The 18,578-nt window shown below is 42.6% G+C and overlaps 1 protein-coding gene across 14 annotated transcripts in view; it reads left to right on the forward strand.

Moving 5' to 3' along the window:
• LOC106563305 (ubiquinone biosynthesis protein COQ4 homolog, mitochondrial) overlaps positions 1 to 17,914 on the forward strand; it is a 20,685-nt gene extending 2,771 nt beyond the window's left edge. For 6 of the 14 annotated variants that reach the window (XR_006757666.1, XR_006757662.1, XR_006757665.1 and 3 more), the window contains 5 exons: positions 8,693 to 8,843; positions 10,313 to 10,409; positions 10,562 to 10,665; positions 10,764 to 10,885; positions 17,140 to 17,914. Coding sequence is in view for 1 of the 14 variants with exons in the window: in XM_014128800.2 (XP_013984275.1) it covers positions 8,744 to 8,843; positions 10,313 to 10,409; positions 10,563 to 10,665; positions 10,764 to 10,877 (414 nt within the window). In the remaining 13 variants the exon portion in view is untranslated. Of the gene's footprint in view, positions 1 to 6,346; positions 6,842 to 8,692; positions 8,844 to 10,312; positions 10,410 to 10,561; positions 10,666 to 10,763; positions 10,886 to 10,983; positions 11,052 to 14,518; positions 15,325 to 17,139 lie in introns of those variants that run through there. The other 8 variants (XR_006757658.1, XR_006757656.1, XR_006757654.1 and 5 more) reach the window with 8 other exon arrangements.
• The last annotated feature ends 664 nt before the right edge of the window (positions 17,915 to 18,578 follow it).

Genomic DNA, 18,578 nt, shown 5'->3' on the forward strand with positions numbered 1-18,578 from the left:
TCCCACCTGCAGAACCACTCCTTTATTGGGGGTGTCTTGCTAATTGCCTATAATTTCCACCTGTTGTCTATTCCATTTGCACAACAGCATGTGAAATTTTTTGTCAATCAGTGTTGCTTCCTCAGTGGACAGTTTGATTTCACAGAAGTGTGATTGACTTGGAGTTACATTGTGTTGTTTAAGTGTTCCCTTTATTTTTTTGAGCAGTATATTTACTGCAAATTTTAATGTATAATTTTGGAAGCTTGCCTTGCTGATATTTGCCATGCAATGCAGCTGAAGTAACATAGCTAACTATTTTCTTGCTTATTGTGTAGTGGAGGGAAAAAAATACCTGTATGCCTGTGGATGTATAGCTAGCTATGTAGCCGATCTGTGTAGGGAACCTTAAATATAAGGTCAGAACCTAGCTATCATAGCCGGTTGTATCGACTTGGCATTAATGAAGCCTTTGGATTGAGTATAATAACTTTGTGACAAGGATGCAAGTTGTAAATACATGTAGTTATAACCAAGCATTAGATCCCCACATTGTAGCCTGTACATTTAATATATTCACTGATCATGTACTCTACCTTGGCATATAAAGGTGCAGTTCATGTATGAATGTGTGGGAGACGTTATTTTTCAGTCATATCCAATTCCAGTCTTTGAATGATGCTGTATCTATCACAATTATACACTAAGTGTTTACCAATGTTGGTCCTGGGACATCAATGGTTACATACTGTAACTATGCAAGACTATAAATATGATTTAACTAGTTAAAGACTGATTTGTAATTCATATAAACAGTACACTAAACTTGCTATGCGTCATGTAAATACTCTAAAACCGGTTCATCTCACTATCTAATTTCCTTCATCTGCACTGATCTGAGGACACAGGATAGGTGTAGTGTTTCATCAAATGAGACTTACTTTCAACCAGCAGAGAATGTGAAACACTTTATTGAAAGAAGTACTGCAATGCACATCTGGTGTGCATTATAAAACAGAAAGGTGGTGTAAAAGACAAAGGGACTGGTAAGTGAGGAGCAGGGAAGACCGCATATGATTAATGAATTATAGTGCTACTAAACTTAATATTCTCTCAGTTCATCACAATTACATGGTGTCTTCTAACCAGCCTTGGGCCCCCAGTTGGCCCAAAGGTCATCTTCAGAGCAGGTGGCGATGATGGGACTGGGGGGTTGGCAACCTCTCTCACATCAAAACATACCTGCAGAGGACAGACAGAGAGAGAGATTGCATTATTAAGCCTTATGTTTTTTTTATTCTAACACTGTCGGTCATTATAATCATAAGGTGACATGCAAGACTGACCTTGGATCATTAACTCTGGGACTACTACATCTCTATCTGTATTTCAATGTTAAGCATAACACTTCCTGTTGACCTGACCAAGTGACCTCTAACCTCTGATCATGCTGTATGTAGCCAGTTCAGATGCGGGAGGGGTTCACCGACACAGCTGATATAACCTAGACGATTTAGGGAGAAGGGAGGAGAGGGATGAAGTGAAGGTGAGACTGTTATTGAGAAAATAAGCTAGTTAAAGAGACGGTGTTCAACAGGAATCTGTGTGTGTGGCCTCACCTGGTGTCCACACTAGTACTTTATACCGAAAAGCATGCAGACACGAGAACTGACAATATAGCGTAGTTATATAATTCGAAATAATGAAGTGTCTTGCTATTGTCCATGGTTGGTCCTTTTGCCTATTCTTTAAAGGTGGAAGGAGCCACAGTTACACCTGAGCCTGCTTACTGTACAACACAATCCATCAATCAGATTGATACATTAGTGTGTAGGTGTGGGTTATAGGGTGTCTAATTGTTCTACATTTTTTCAATATGGGTGACTTAAAATAGCCTGTTTTGCTTTTATACAGACATCACACTTACCTGAAGTAGAAATCAAAGGGAGAGAAACTGGGAATTGAATAACTGAAGTTGACATAGCTAAGTAAATGGAAGAATACTCTTATTGCAATGTGGATGGCTCTTAAAAAGAGCCTTTGGTTGTGCATAGTGTAGTCTATGGTGTTGCCAGTGTACAGCACCCTCTGAAGAAGTGGGAAGTGAAGATTGCCTCCCGTGCTGTGTTGTTGGCCCCCATCCTTGAAATATCCTGCAGAGCAGCAGACCTCTCCTCTGGCACGCGGCGGCGAGCTGCATATTCCCTCCTGGTCCTCGTGTCCATCCTCATTAAGTTATGCAGGACACAGGTAGCCTTCACACGCCTGAATTCCCCCAAGAGGCAGTCCCAGATGGCCCTGGTCACCCAACCTTGCAGTGCCCTACACAGTAACTGTAGGCAATCATTTTGAAGGAATCTCCAATTGCAAGGTATCTGTAGGAATATGGAAGAAATGTCATTATTAGACATTTACATCACCAGGTCATTGTGGATTACTGAAGTATAATATATTTTATAACAAATGATAACATTGGATGGATAGATAGATAGATGCATGTGCACACGTGTAGCATGTGGCAACAGCAGGATCATATCAAGGATAGCATCACAAATGAATACCACTTGAAGCTTGATGAGTTGATCATTTGAATCAGCTGTGCAGTGCTAAGGCAAAAACAAAAATGTGCCCCTCTTTGAGTCCCCAAGACCAGGACTGAGAACCACTGCTCTTCATTGGGACCTCATCTGCAGACAAGTTTTCACAGCTCTCTGTATCAGAGGACATAAAATATCACAAGAAAAATACTTCATTATACTCAAATTACACCGCACTGAATATTATGTTACCATCATCTCTGTCCTCACTTCTAGGGACAGGAACCACACAAAAGTACCTGCCTTATCCAGAATAGCCTACTCTCACTTTGACAGTTGGGGCTGCTATCCTTTCACCCTCCTCCATGGCTGTTAGGTAGCTACCTACAAATGCATTTGAAGTTTGTTTTTTACAATGATAAATACATCAAGATAGCGAGCTAATATGAAGTTAGGTAGCTGGTGATATTTAATTCACTTAGCTAGCTAGCTATACAGTATGTAAAGTTGGCTGGATAGCATACTAGCTACGTCGTTAGCAGCTCATTTGAGTTAGCCTGCACTGTAGCTAGTTAGCTAATAATACATCAGTTTTTTTTTTTTTACATTTTCAAAATGTATAGTAATGCTGGGCTGTCTGGAGCCTGGTCTGCAGTGCCTGGGTGTGGGTGCTTGGGGAATGTCATTGCCAGAGGGGGGGGATTTTGGGGGTCCCTGGGGTTTGAGGAGAAGAAGCCCCTCTATTGGGCTAACCTGTCCCGGTGCAGTGCCACCTTTCTCCCCCTGGGAGGAAGCTGTACCTGGTACACAACCCCCTACCCTCTCCAGGACGCTGCAGGGCCCCACCCAGTGGCTGTCCCACTTGGGGCATCTGCCTTTCTTCCTCAGGGGGCTGTAGACCCAGACCAGCTCCCCAGCCACAAAGTGCCTTCCCCGGGTGTGCACATCATAGTTCCTCTTCTGCCTCACACCTGCATTCACCAGCTGCTCTCTGGCGAAGGTGGTCCTGGAGTCTCTGGGCATATTCCGGCCCCTGAGGAGCAGGAGGGCTATCCAGGGGCCGACCAAACGTAATCTCTGCAGGGGTGCAGATCTCTCTGCCCAGCACAAGGAGGGCAGGTGTGCAGGAGGTAGAGTCTTGGACAGCGGAGCAGCATGCCAAGAGGGCCATGGGCAGGTGCTTTTCCCAGTCACACTGGTGTTTGGCAGATATGATGGCCAGCTGCTGTCTAAGCGTTTGGTTGAAGCGCTCCACAAGGCCATCACTTTGAGGATGGAGAGAAGTAGTGCGGGTCTTGTGCATACCCAGACTCTCACACATGGTGGCAAACACACGGGACTCAAAAGTTTCTGCCTTGGTTGCTGTGGAATCCACAACTCCAAACCTGCTGAATATTCCCGCTGTCAGGGCGTCGACGATGGTCCTGGTACCTCCTGGTAAGGCAGAGCATATGCCTCGGGCCAATTTGTGAAATAGTCCATGGCCGTGAGCACCCAGTGGTTACCACTGTCTGTGGTGGGGAACGCCCAACCACATCCACTCCTACCCTCTCCATGGGAGCCCTAACTGGGAACTGTTGGAGCTGAGCATGAGAACGGCCTGGAGGACCCTTTCCCGCTGTGCAGTTGTCACAGCGGCAGCAAAAGTCCTCCACATGCCTCTTGTGCTGCCCCCATTAAAAGCCCTGACAGAGGTGGCAGAGGGTTATTGTGACCCCAAAGTGTCCAGGCCCCCCCCCCCCATGAGTGCCCTGGAGCACAGCCTCCCACAGTGCTTTTTGGACCACCACCTGCCACCTCTTCTCTCCCGTAGCTGGCTCCTTCCATACCCGCTGTAGCACGCCATCAGCCAGCCTCAGTCTCTCAAACTTTGACCACAACCCTTTGGTTGCGAGTGATAGAACTGGCACCTCTTCCCACGGGTCTCAGCTGCGCCTCTACCCACTGTAGCACTGGCTGTAGGTCTGTGTCCCATCCCTGCTGCTGCCCCCATTCAGCCACATCAACAGTCCGCAGCTCACAGCAGACAGGCCCGCTCGCCCAACACACTGTGGTACAGACCCCCTCCTCCCCACACAGCTCTCTCTCACAAGCCTCTCTACGCTCACAGTGGCGGCACCCGTCTGCAGTACAAGGCCGACAGGATATAGCGTCGGCATTGGAGTGGTGTGCCCCTGCCCTGTGCACCACTGAAGTCGTACGGCTGAAGCTCCTCCAACCAGCGTGCAATCTGCCCCTTTGGCTCTCTGAAAGACATGAGCCACTGGAGAGCAGAGTGATCAGTCCTCACAGTAAAGGGCAGGCCACCCAGGTAGTACTTGAAGTGTTTGATGGAAGCCACAACAGCGAGGAGCTCCCGCCGGGTGACAGAGTTGCGGCGCTTATGTTTGTCGAACGTTTTGCTGAAGTGTATTGTTGTATGTGTTGAACTGCTTTGCTTTATCTTGGCCAGGTCGCAGTTGCAAATGAGAACTTGTTCTCAACTAGCCTACCTGGTTAAATAAAAGGTGCATTGTTTTTCTTTTTTTAAATGATGCTGTTGAGCACGCTCGTTCTCTCGCTTAAAACATATGCTTTTTGTTTGGAAACTGAGGTGATAGGCTATATGGCTAGCTACACACATTTCAAATCATAGCTGTTTGCGGAGATGTATAGCTATATTGAGTAGTGACAACTTTCTCAACGAAGCTGCGGAAGGATGAGCTTTTGCAGAGACAGGTATGGTGGTCTGAAGAGCGCGCTTGTTTGAAATGGATAAGTGTCGTGGTAGCTTTCGATAGAGAAGAACATCAAGACAAAGAAGCTGTATTATAAGTGGGATGCACTGTTGAGCGCTGCATCCGAGGGGTTCGTGCTGATTGTATGGAGATTGTGACAGACGGTTAAATGGCGTCCCTAGAGAAAGCAAAAACAAAATGGTTGTCAGGAGTAGTGCAGTATTATCATAAGGAGACATATACGGAGGGGAAAAGAGCGGGAGGAAGACGGTGAGCTTGAGTCTGTAAAAATGGCGGGAAAAAAGGAGATGGTTTGTTAAAGAAGAATTTCACCGGATGTTGTCGTAGTGGAACGCTAGCGGGACACCTAGCCGTAAGAGGTTTAAACGAATGGGGGAAAGAAATGTGAATTGTTTCCCTCTCAAGAAAAGGATGCCATTGAAAGGAGTGATTACTGGGGTAGAAGTAAATGTAAAAGTTGACCAACTGAAGGGGAAGAGTCCCGGTGTATGTGATGCCCGTCGTTTGATGCGACGCATGCAGGGTGGCGAGAGTGGTGAAACAGAAGAGTCATTGTCTGTTCTTCTGAGTTTTGATGTTGAGTCTTTGCCCGACAAAGTGATGTTAGGATATATAAGTTATCCTGTACGAGCCTTTGTGCTGAATACATTACGTTGTTACAGGTGTCCAGCTTATAGGCATGTGGCAGCAGTGTGTAGGAGGGAGGTTCCTAGGTGTGAGAACTGTGCAGAAGGGCATGATACAAAGGGATGTGTAGCATTGGGGAAAGTAGTGGTCTGTGTTAATTGCAGGGGTGCCAAATGGGGCTGGGGATCAGAAATGTCCGTTGCGAGAGAGACAGGTTGAGGTTTCCAGGGTTAGAGTAGTGCAGAAGTTGTCATATGCTGAGGCAGTGAAGAAAGTAGAGAAAGATGGGTCAAGGGGAAGGGATCCTGAGAAGAGTCGTGTGAGTAGTAGATCTGTACCAGTACAGAGGGATAAACCAACAAGTGATATATGTTTCAGTAAGATTGGATTTTTAGCATTTATAGCAATGGTTATCACCTGTACTGCAGGGATGGAACAGAAGTTTCAGAAAATTGAGGTTGTGGTGGCAGCTGCAGAGGTAGTTGGGTGTGCGAGACTTGAGATCAGAAGAGTTACAGGGTGTGTTAAGTGGTGATGTCCCATCCTTTCAGGTTGTTGGCATGAGGTAGGACTAAATATATTTAAATAGTGGGGTAGGGTGTTTTTATTTGTATAATTTTTTTGAGAGTGTAGTGTTAGATGGTAGGGTATTTAAAAAAAAAAAATTCAAGCAAAGTATATATGGGAGTTCTACTCCAGTCTAGTCGGTGGCGGTAATGCAACATATTAGATTTCAACCGCCGTTTAAACATCATCGAAGAAGAACTTTCTCCACGCTGTACAATGTGCAAACGTAAATTGAAGGACATGTCACGGATTTTGTGACCACACAGCAAGAGGTTACACAGGAACACACAAGAAAATACACAGTTCTGCGCGTGCTCTGGTCTTCTCTGTACTCGCTACATAGAACGTCACTTCTACGCGTACTCGCCAGCCAGGGCCTGTTTGTTTACGAAGGTATACATGTGGGACTTGTACCCTTGTGTGTGTATGGATAAGAAGTCAGTGAGGAGGACTATCTATCTTCTTTTGTCTGCCAATGTCGTTTTAGTTTGACCAGCTCTCTGTGTGTCGACGACGTCCTCCAACTTCACCTACAACCCACCGCTGTCTCGTTGAAATTCCATATTTAGCCTGTACTCGTGGTTGTCCAGCTTTTATTTATTTTTCAAAGCCCCATAACGCGGTCTCAACCTGTCAATATTTATATAAAACACCACCTAGACGAGGCCATGCTGGACTCGTTTTATCTCACTCTGCGCACCAGGGTGAGGTGTAAACCCCACCCACCTAACGTTTTGTGCCCGGTATTTTTGAATGCCTATGCTATAATAATGTTTGCGAAGCTATTCTAGTTTACCAAGCTACCAATTCATTCAAATAAAATGTTATTGGTCACATATACGTGTTTAGCAGATGTTGTTGCGGGTGTAGCGAAATGCTTGTGTTTCTAGCTCCTACAGTGCAGTAATATATAACAAGTAATATCTAATAATTTCACAACATATACACAATAAACACAAATCTAAGTATTGTCACAGCGGCATAGACTAAGATACAATAGAATGTAATACAGTAATTCACACTAAAGCTACCCTTAAGAAAAATATAGTTTACATAACTAAAGTTACTTTGAAAAAGTAGTTCACTACATTCAAAATACTTTGTGAAACATCATGGTCACAGAGCATTTCATATTAATCTGTATGTAACTCTGAGATACTCCATTTAGTATGATATATTACATTTTGTATGGTATGTATTAATTTGTGGATGTCCATCCACTCCGTATATGTTACGAATTACAATTTGTAGAATATGATACAAATTGCAATTTGTACAGTATGTTACGAATTTGCAAAACATATGATCTTTTACGAATTTACATTTGTTTTGGCTAATGTTAGCTAGATGGCTAGGTTGCTAATGCTAGCTAACGTTAACGAGGCAAGGTTTGGGGTAAGGAGTTAGGTTAAAGGGTTAGGAAAAGGTTTAGCTAAAAGGGTTAGGGAAAGAGTTAGCTAACATGGTAAGTAGTTGCAAAGTAACCAAAATGCTGAAGTTGTCCTTGATGAAATTAGAACACGCAACCATGCTAGACGTTTCGTTTTTGCTTTAAGTAACCTTCTATCTTATGTAACCATACTAAACGTAACATATCATACTAATGTCAGTGTCCTAGTCTGAGACTAGTCTCTGAAAAATGATCATATGTAAATCTGAAATGTCAGACTACAAATTGCAAGACAGATTAATTCGGGGTCATAATTTATAATATGTTTCAAGTGAGAATTTGGCATGTGTTATGCTGAAAAAGAAAGGAAATGATTGTTCTTCACCCACATTTTATTTTAGCCAAAAAAGTAGTGTGTAGTTCCAGTAGTAAGTTACACAGTAAAAAACGTATTAACTACTGAAAACACTACCTAGATTTGAATTTAGTTCAACTACCACTAAGCTGTTAAATTACTAGTTGAACTGCATATAGTTCACTACTCCCCAACACTGATAATAATGTCCTGTTTGTAAAATGTTTTTTTTGTGTCATGTGTGCTTTATAAACATACAGTTAATGTGAAACTCAAAATGCGTTCAAGATTCCCATCACACTAATTTCCTTGCTGGCCTCATGTACTACTCATTTACTAGGAAACTTCATCACTGTTTGACAGTAAACTAGAGCACTGGAAACTACCTGTGGCCCCATCTGAGCAGTGGTAATTGATGAGCCATTGTGGATGGGATGAATGACTGCTTCAGAGTCAGGTGTTCTGCATTATGTCTGATGGTGTTTGCTCTCCCCCACAGCCCTGTGTGTCCGACAGCAGCATAGTGGTCTAGACTCTGCAGACAGCCACTATGACAGACTACCCGGGCCACATCCCTACCGACGTCATCCAGAAAGCACTGCTGGCTGTGGGCCCCGGGGTGGCAGCCCTGCAGGACCCCTACAGACATGGTGAGAAGGATGCCCACTTCCAGTTGTGATATGTTCACATGGGCATTTACATGTGTAGGTAGTTTTTAGACATCATCAAGAGTATTTAGCACTGACAAACTCCTTATTAAAACAGAGCCAAAGGTGTATTGTACCAAGAGTTTGGCTAAATATAATGGTACTCAGTTTGTATGACTCTGATATTAACCCCAGAGCGCTGATATTAACCCCAGAGCAGGCAATGGGTTGTTCTACCAATTCGGTGCTTTTAAGATGTTTTGGTAAAAAAAAAAAAAAAAACATTTGATTTCACCATTTTAATATTCTGTCATAAAAAGCATGTTCAACTTAATAAAAGAGGTAAAATAATAAGAATATCCATCTCAAGAGGTAAAATAATCAAAATAACTATAGTAAGTGGCAAATAAAGTAACAGGGTTGACCGTAACAGGGTTGACAAGTTCATCTTAAACCAGCCATAACTCCCCTTGTGACAGGGGGAATGGAAGCTTGTTGTGTACAACAGGGAGGGGCAAGTGAATGAAAAAAAAAAAAAAGAAATTAAAACATTTCTAGCCTGCCTATCTATGGGTAATAGTTATGCTTGACCCAATCAGTTTTCCACAACAAAACACCAGACAATTTACAAAAAGAGTAGAACCAGCTCAACTGCTTTTACACTATGATTTGACTGTTAGATGTTCAGTGTTTCTTTTGAGAAAAAAATATTTAAAAAGGAATAGGTTCACCATATTAAAACGAAAGTTCAGTTTTTGTAACAGGGTTAAAATAAGGGACAGGTTTTTTTACCTTAAAATGAATCACTAATCACATTAAATAATAATCAGAATGTACTTTCTCAAAGCAACAAAATAACTAGGGCTTTATAATGATGGGGAAAACTTAAGTGGATAAAAATGTTCCTCGAAGTCACAGAGGGGACATGTCAAAATGCTGTATTTTGGCACTTTAACAACTCTTTATTCATATATCCATGTGTTCTATATTAATTGGCACTTCATTGAATATAACAGGGTTTTAAATCCAATATTGGTGCACAATTTCTAACAAAAATATCAAAGGGACGCAAAAGGCACTTATTTCATGGAAGACCATAATACTGATCCATAATGAGTTTGGTGTGGGTGGGGTGTTCCCTGTTTCGTTTTCCTGTCTGCATTGGAAATTCAAAGTAGGTGATTAAGTTTCATTACTCAGTAATCGATACCAAGCAGAGTTATTTAGTGGGTTTCCTGTGTCATTTAGATCCTTTGTTACCAGGTCTGGTAAAACAAGAACTAAAACTGTGTGAAACAGTCTTAGTGAAATTAGATGAAAAGTTTGATTTAAAACAATTAATTGAAATATCAATTATTCAAAAGGGTGAGAAATAACTTAAGTTTCTCTTTTGGTGTAACATACACTGCATTTTTCTCAATAAAAAGGAACATATTTATCTCACAGTAATCCCTGTTCCCCATGTATTGTAGACATGGTGGCCGTTCTCGGCGAGACTACAGGACACCTGGCCCTCAATACGCTCCGGGACAGAATAAGAGGAGACCCTGAGGGCTATACCATTCTAACGTATGGCACAACCTCTGCTGTCTGTCCTACTCAGTGTTTATGTCCATCCTGATTCCTGAAATATACATCTCTACAATTGGGATAAGTTCTGTGGGAACATGTGTTTGTCCATTAATGCTCTTGTGTGTATGTTTCATCTATTGTTGTGTTAGAAGAGCGCCCACGGATCAGGCTATCCACATTGGATCTGTCCAAGATGGCCTTTCTTCCAGATGGATCCTTAGGGAGAGAGTACTTGTGCTTCCTTGAAGACAATGTGAGTTTGTGAAGGACATTGATCTCTTTGCAGAGGGAGTGTGGTGATTTTTGTAGTGTATTTGCTTAGCTCTATTTCTCTTTCCCTCTCTTTCTCAGAGGGTGACCCCTGACTCAAGGGCAGATGTTAAGTTTGTGGATAATGAAGAGTTGGCGTATGTTATGCAGAGAGGTCCACGATTTACTGCACAGCTTACTAGGCTTGCCCACTAACATGCTAGGTGAGTCTGCCACCATAGAAGTAGGATTCATCGATTACATACAGTGAGCTCCAAAAGTATTGGAACAGTGAACTTTTTTTTTTTTTTCTCTACTCCAGATACAATGACCACGCCATTAAAATGCAGACAGTCAGCTTTAATTTGAGAGTATTTTCATCCATATCAGGTGAACCGTTTAGAAATGTAGAAATTACAGCACTTTTTGTACATACAGTGCCTTAGTGTATTCATACAGTTGAAGTCGGAAGTTTACATTAACTAGTTTTAAATGACTCCAACCTAAGTGTTTCAACCACTCCACAAATTTCTTGTTAACAAACTATTGTTTTGGCAAGTCGGTTAGCACATCATTTTTCCAACAATTGTTTACAGACAGATTATTTCACTTATAATTCACTGTATCACAATTCCAGTGGGTCAGAAGTTTACATACACTAAGTTGACTGCCTTTAAACAGCTTGGAAAATTCCAGAAAATGATGTCATGGCTTTAGAAGCTTCTGATAGGCTAATTGACATCATTTGAGTCAATTGGAGGTGTACCTGTGGATGTATTTCAAGGCCTACCTCAAACTCAGTGCCTCTTAGCTTGACATCATGGGAAAATCAAAATAAATCAGCCAAGACCTCAGAAGAAAATTGTAGACCTCCACAAGTCTGATTGAAACTTAGGAGCAATTTCCCAACGCCTGAAGGTACCATGTTCATCTGTACAAACAATAGTACGCAAGTATAAACACCATGGGACCACGCAGCCGTCATACCGTTCAGGAACGAGACGTGTTCTGTCTCCTAGAGATGAAAGTACTTTGGTGTGAAAAGTGCAAATCAATCCCAGAACAACAGCAAAGGACCTTGTGAAGATGCTGGAGGAAACAGGTACAAAAGTATCTATATGCACAGTAAAATGAGTCCTATATTGACATATCCTGAAAGGCTGCTCAGCAAGGAAGAAGCCACTGCTCCAAAACCGCCATAAAAAAGCCAGACTACGATTTGCAACAGCACATGGAGACAAAGATTGTACTTTTTGGAGAAATGTCCTCTGGTCTGATGAAACAAAAATAGAACTGTTTGGCCATAATGACCATCGTTATGTTTGGAGGAAAAAGGGGGGGGCTTGCAAGCCGAAGAACACCATCCCAACTGTGAAGCACAGGGGTGGCAGCATCATGTTGTGGGGGTGCTTTGCTGCAGGAGTGATTGGTGCAACTTCCCAAAATAGATGGCATCATGAGGGAGGAAAATGATGTGGATATATATTGAAGCAACATCTCGAGACATCAGTCAGGAAGTTAAAGCTTGGTCGCAAATGGGTCTTCCGAATGGACAATGACCCCAAGCATACTTCCAAAGTTCTTTCAAATGGCTTAAGGACAACAAAGTCAAGGTATTGGAGTGGCCATCACAAAGCCCTGACCTCAATCCTATAGAAAATTTGTGGACAGAACTGAGAAAACGTGTGCGAGCAAGGAGGCCTACAAACCTGACTCAGTTACACCAGCTCTGTCAGGAGGAAAGGGCCAAAATTCACCCAACTTACTGTGGGAAGCTTGTGGATGGCTACCCGAAACGTTTGACCCAAGTTAAACAATTTGAAGGCAATGCTACCAAATACTAATTGAGTGTATGTAAACTTCTGACCCACTGGGAATGTGAAGGAAATAAATCACTCTCCACTATTATTCTGACATTCTTAAAATAAAGTGGTGATCCTAACTGACATAAGACAGGGAATTTTTATTTGCATTAAATGTCAGGAATTGTGAAAAACTGAGTTTAAATGCATTTGGCTAAGGTGTATGTAAACTTCCGACTTCAACTGTACCTCTTAACTTATTTCACGTTTTGTTGTGTTACAGCCTGAATTCAAAATGGATTAAATAATGTTGTTTCTTACCCATCTACACACAATACCCCATAATGACATAGTGAAAACATTAGTTGAAAATGAAATACACATATCTAATTTACATAAGTATTCACACCCCTGAGTCGATAGTGTTAGAATACCCTTTGGCAGCGATTACAGCTGAGGTTTTCTTGGTAAGTCACAGAGCTTTGCACACCTGGATTGTACAATATGTGCATTCAAGCTCTGTCAAGTTGGTTGTTGATCATTGCTAGACAGCCATTTTCAAATCTTGCCATAGATTTTGTAGCAGATTTAAATAAAAACTGTAACTAGGCCACTCAGGAACATTCATTATCGACTTGGTAAGAAACTGTAGTGTATATTTGGCTTTGTGTTTTAGGTTATTGTCCTGCTGAAAAGGTGAATTTGACTCCCAGTGTCTGTTGAAAAGCAGACAACCAGGTTTTCCTCTAGGATTTTGCCTGTGCTTAGCTTTATTCCGTTTATTTTAACAAAACTCCCTAGTCCTTGTCGATGACAAGCATACCCATAACATGATACAGCCACCACCATGCTTGAAAATATGAAGAGTGGTACTCAGTGATGTGTTGTGTTGGATTTGCCCCAAACGCTTAACGCTTTGTATTCAGGACATAAAGTTTATTTCTTTACCAAATTGTTTGCACTTTTACTTTAGAGCCTTGTTACAAACAGGATGCATGTTTTGGAATATTTGTATTCTGTACAGGCTTCCTTCTTTTCACTCTGTCATTTATGTTTGTTTTCTGGAGTAACTACAATGTTGTTGATCCATCCTCCGTTTTCTCCTATCACTGCCATTAAACTCTGTAACTGTTTTAAAGTCACCATTGGCCTCATGGTGAACTCCCTGAGTGGTTTCCTTCCTGTCCGGCAGGAAAGATGCCTGTATCTTTGTAGTGACTGGGTGTACTGTGTCATTAATAACTTCACCATGCTCAAAGTGATATTCAATGGGCCTCCCGAGTGGCGCAGCCGTCTAAGGCACTGCATTGCAGTGCTAGCTGCGTTACTACAGATCCTGGTTCGATACCGGGCTGTGTTGCAGCCGGCCGTGACCGGGAGACCCATGAGGCAACACACAATTGGCCCAGCGTCGTCCAGGTTAGGGGAGGGTTTGGCCGGTCGGGATGTCCTTGACCCATCACGCTCTAGCGACTCCTGTGGCGGGCCGGGCGCGTTCACGCTGACACGGTCGCCAGGTGTACGGTGTTTCCTCCAACACAATGGTGAGGCTGGCTTCCGGGTTAAACGTGCATTGTGTCAAGAAGCTTGGCGGGGTTGTGTTTCGGGGGATGCACGGCCCTCGACCTTCGCCTCTCCCGAGTCTATACGGGAGTTACAGTGATGAGACAAGACTAACTACCTATTGCATATCACGAAAAAGGGGAGAAAAATGTTTTACCTGTCAAAAGTTTGGACACACCTACTCATTCCAGGGGTTTTCTTTATAGTAAAACTATTTTCTACATTGTAGAATAATAGGGAAGACATCAAAACTATGAAATAACACATAGGGAGTCATGTAGTAACCAAAAGGTATTCAAATTGAGATTCTTTAAAGTAGCACTAAGGTTGCACATTTTGGGGAATATTCAGAGGTGTACATTTTCAGTTGGAATTAACGGGAATATGGGAATTAACAGAAATATATGCAAATTAATATTAATACCATTTAAATGTAGATGTTTTTTGCATTGGATAGTCGAGAAACTAAAGCTTTGGTTGTCTTCCTCGCAGGCTTCCATGTCTGATGTTGGTGGGATTTGGAGGATGATGGAGGCAACAGGGGAAAGAGCCTCAGATCCACAAAGTCCCTTCCACCAAGTGGCCGATTGAGATATGTTGGCACAACTGCCATATTGCATCTCCGTCCCAAAGCCCTTATTTGGAAGTGTACTTCGTCAAACTGCCAAGAACCTTGCTCTCATCCAGGCCAAGGTGGTGAGACACGGTAGTGATTACACCATAGGTCTTGTTGATGTCTGCACCCGACAGGATGCTCTTGCCAGCATACTTGGGGTCCAATGTATGCCGTGGCGTGTATGGGCTTCAGGCAGAAGTCTTCATGCTTTTTGATGTATTTCAGAACTGCAGTTTCCTCTGCTTGGAGCAACAGTGAAGTGGGCAGGGCAGTACGGATTTATTATCTTACATCTGCAAGCAGAGTCTGAACATCAGACAGGATGGAATTGTCTCCCTCAATCTGTGCAATCGCTACTGCTATAGGTTTCAGGAGTTTCAGGCTGCTTACCGCTCTCTCCCAAAATACATCATCCAGGAGGATCCTCTTGATGGGGCTGTGATATGGCCATTTCTTGGAGAGACTTTCAAACATAACACCACCCCAAAAGGTTCAAAGTGGTGCTCTTATTCTTCTCACTTTGCTTGGTGAGGTAGATTGCTGCTATAACTTGATGACCCTTCACATACCTAACCATTTCCTTGGCTCTCTTGTAGAGTGTATCCATTGTTTTCAGTGCCATGATGTCCTTGAGGAGCAGATTCAATGCATGAGCAGCACAGCCAATGGGTGTGATGTGAGGGTAGGACTCCTCCACTTTAGACCAAGCAGCCTTCATGTTCACAGCATTGTCTGTCACCAGTGCAAATACCTTCTGTGGTCCAAGGTCATTGACTGCCTTCAGCTCATCTGCAATGTAGAGACGGGTGTGTCTGTTGTCCCTTGTCAGTGCTTTTCTAGAAAACTGGTTGAGGTGTGGAGATTATGTAGTTAATTATTCCTTGCCCACGAACATTCAACCACCCATCAGAGAGGATTGCAATACAGTCTGCTTTCTCTATGATTTGTTTCACCTTCACTTGAACTCTGCATCCAGCAAATGAGTAGATAAAGCATGTCTGGTTGGAGGGGTTTATGCTAAATGGTGTATATATATATATATATAAATACAAATAATGTATTTTGTCATTATGGAGTCACTTGTATTGTAAATAAGAATGTTTCTAAACACTTCTACAATAATGCGGATGATACTAGTCTTGGGCGGTATACCATAAATCGGGGTATTTGGAAAAAGCCATAGGATGGTTTTTCAATACCATCAATGCTGTTTAAACTATATATTACATTTTTTTTAATACAGTTGAATATTTGTAGATACTTTAAGTAAATAAATATCTGCTGTCAACTTGTGCAATACTTTAGCAGAATTTTTTTTTGCGTTCTTCATTTCACCTGTCACAATATTTATGTAGCTTAGCGTAGTCCCCAGTCACATGTCACGTGGTGTTGGTTTACAAGAACACAACATGAGAATCACGCACTGTTCGTGCAGTACGCGCCAGGTGATCTAAGTACAGTATGGAATTCACAACTAAATGTTTGACAGCTAGATACAGTATCTTAACTATTAAGTTAACTGTTGCTTCCCACAATGTTAACAATATTCCATATCGCACTTCGGAAGCCAGCCGCACCAATGTGTCAGAGGAAGCACTGTTCAACTCATGACCGAGGCGCAATGAGCAAAGTAAAGCCCCCCGGTCAAACCCTCCCCGAACTCAGACGATGCTGGGCCAATTGTGCGCCGCCCTATGGGACTCCCGATCACGGCCGATTGTGATACAGCCCGGGACCGAACCCGGGTCTCTAGTGACGCCTCCAGCACTGCGATATAGTGCCTTAGACCGCTGTGCCACTTTGGAGGCCCCCGGACATAATTTCTAATGACAAAGTGTAGTCGGGCCTGCTGACACTTTCCACAAACAAACGGTGCTTGTCATTGCTTGTTAGAAAGCTCCCCACACATTTTTGAGGGCGTACTGTAGTTGACCATTTTTTAGTGGGAGGATGGTGCTCCATGACCTCTTATGTATCAGTTGTGGCTTAGCCTAGCTATCTGCGTCTGCATTGGGTCCGCTTCTGTCATGTTTCCCAGGGGATTCTTTTTTATGAGCACAATTCCCGCCCGCCTTTTAAGCTCTGTCTACCTAAATTCATGATTTTTTGGGAGTTGTCTGTCTGAAGAGCACCCTCCCCGGAACATTTATTTCTCCCTTTTCGAAGTAGCCAAGAGAATCCCACACGATCCCCTGACCTAGTGCTATTGCAGGTCTAGGATTTCCACTAATATTAGGTGGGACTTTCAGTCCCGTCAATGACACATCACTTCGTAGGTTTTTAGAATGGAAATCAAATTGCATATGAAAATGAAATACTTCCTGAAACTGAATTTCCTGAAAGTGGCATAATGAATTTAAAGGGGGTATTGTCTGAGTATTAACATCAGCTGTAAATGCTTCCTTCTCTGTTATACAGTAACTATTGGCATCAGTCTGGTATTTGTAAAGTAATGTGATTATTTCGGCCTGACTGTTTCCTTGTGGCTCTCCCACAGTCGTCTGGAATCCCTGGTGACGTCCCTGGGGCTGCGGGCTGTGAGGAATGGCCGACAGGCATGCTGTGTCCTCAGCATCTTCTAGGAGCGACGCTGGGAGCAGAGTCTGCAGGACCTGAGACTGGAGCTGAACATCGAGCACCCCCTCTGATGTCAGAGCTACCACTGTGCAACCAGATGGTAGAGGATGCAGGGACTCTTTGGAGAGATGTAATGTTGGAATTTTGTGGGCTGACTGTATAATGGCAATTGTGTCAAGCTTCCCCATGTTTCAAAGTGAATAATGGTGAAGGAAGGAAAGGCCTATATTCACAATGGGGGCAGGGGATTTCCAGAGAGAGATTGTTACCCCCTTAACAAGCTTGAGATCATTTCCCCTCGACAATGGTTAAGTACAGTATGACCTGACATTGAATAGAAGGGACTTTTTTGGAACAAAACCTTGTTGAGGGTCTTGTATTACCCACTGCCATTCTTCAAGCGCCAAGTCATTACCTAGGTTGGGCAAACCAAGGACATGAGAGAGCCTGTTGCTGCTGGTTACACAAGTGGTGGCTTAGTCATGTCTGGTATCATTCAGACGCTGAGACTGGTTCTATCTGACATTTCCTTCTCTTATAACTCATGGTACATCACCCACCTGGTACTGTAATGACTGTCAATCATTGACTGAGTTTTATTTGACAATGTGTGTGTTCATGACAAGCACAGCACTGTTCATGCATCTCTGGCGTGAGATGTCACTTATCAATAAATTGTTTGCACTTTGTTGAAACCTTTTTTCGATAATGCTGTACTGTATTATGCAAATTACTACTAGTCTAACTTGTTGCTCAGTCAGCTGGAGCTGAAGTTTGCTTGGATGTTTTTTTCTGGTTTGTTTGAAGTCAGAACTAGCAATGTGTCACTAAGATGGGAACATTCTGTGAAGCACTTTAAGTTTTCCAAACTACTACTCACTTATACAGAACGATCTTCGATTATCATTGTGGGGAGTTTTCTGTATTTTCTTCTTTCTCTAGGAAGGCAGGTTTTTATTATCCACAAAGAAGAAACATCCATTAATAGTATCTCATACCATGTAGTTGATACAGTATAACTTTTTTTTTACACTTGTAGAATGTAAACTTTGTTTATATATATATATATATATACAGTTCCAATCAAAAGTTTAGACACACCTACTCATTCTAGGGTTTTTCTTTATTTTTACTATTTTCTACATTCTATGAAATAACACATATTGAATCATGTAGTAACCAAAAAAAAGTGTTAAACAAAATCTAAATATATTTTATATTCTTCAAAGTAACCACCCTTTGCCTGGATGATAGCTTTGCACACTCTTGGCATTCTCTCAACCAGCTTCACCTGGAATGCTTTTCCAACAGTCTTGAAGGGGTTCCCACATATACTGAGCACTTGTTGGCTGCTTTTCC

The sequence above is a fragment of the Salmo salar genome, chromosome ssa11, assembly GCF_905237065.1.
Source record: "Salmo salar chromosome ssa11, Ssal_v3.1, whole genome shotgun sequence".
Classification (NCBI taxonomy): domain Eukaryota; kingdom Metazoa; phylum Chordata; class Actinopteri; order Salmoniformes; family Salmonidae; genus Salmo; species Salmo salar.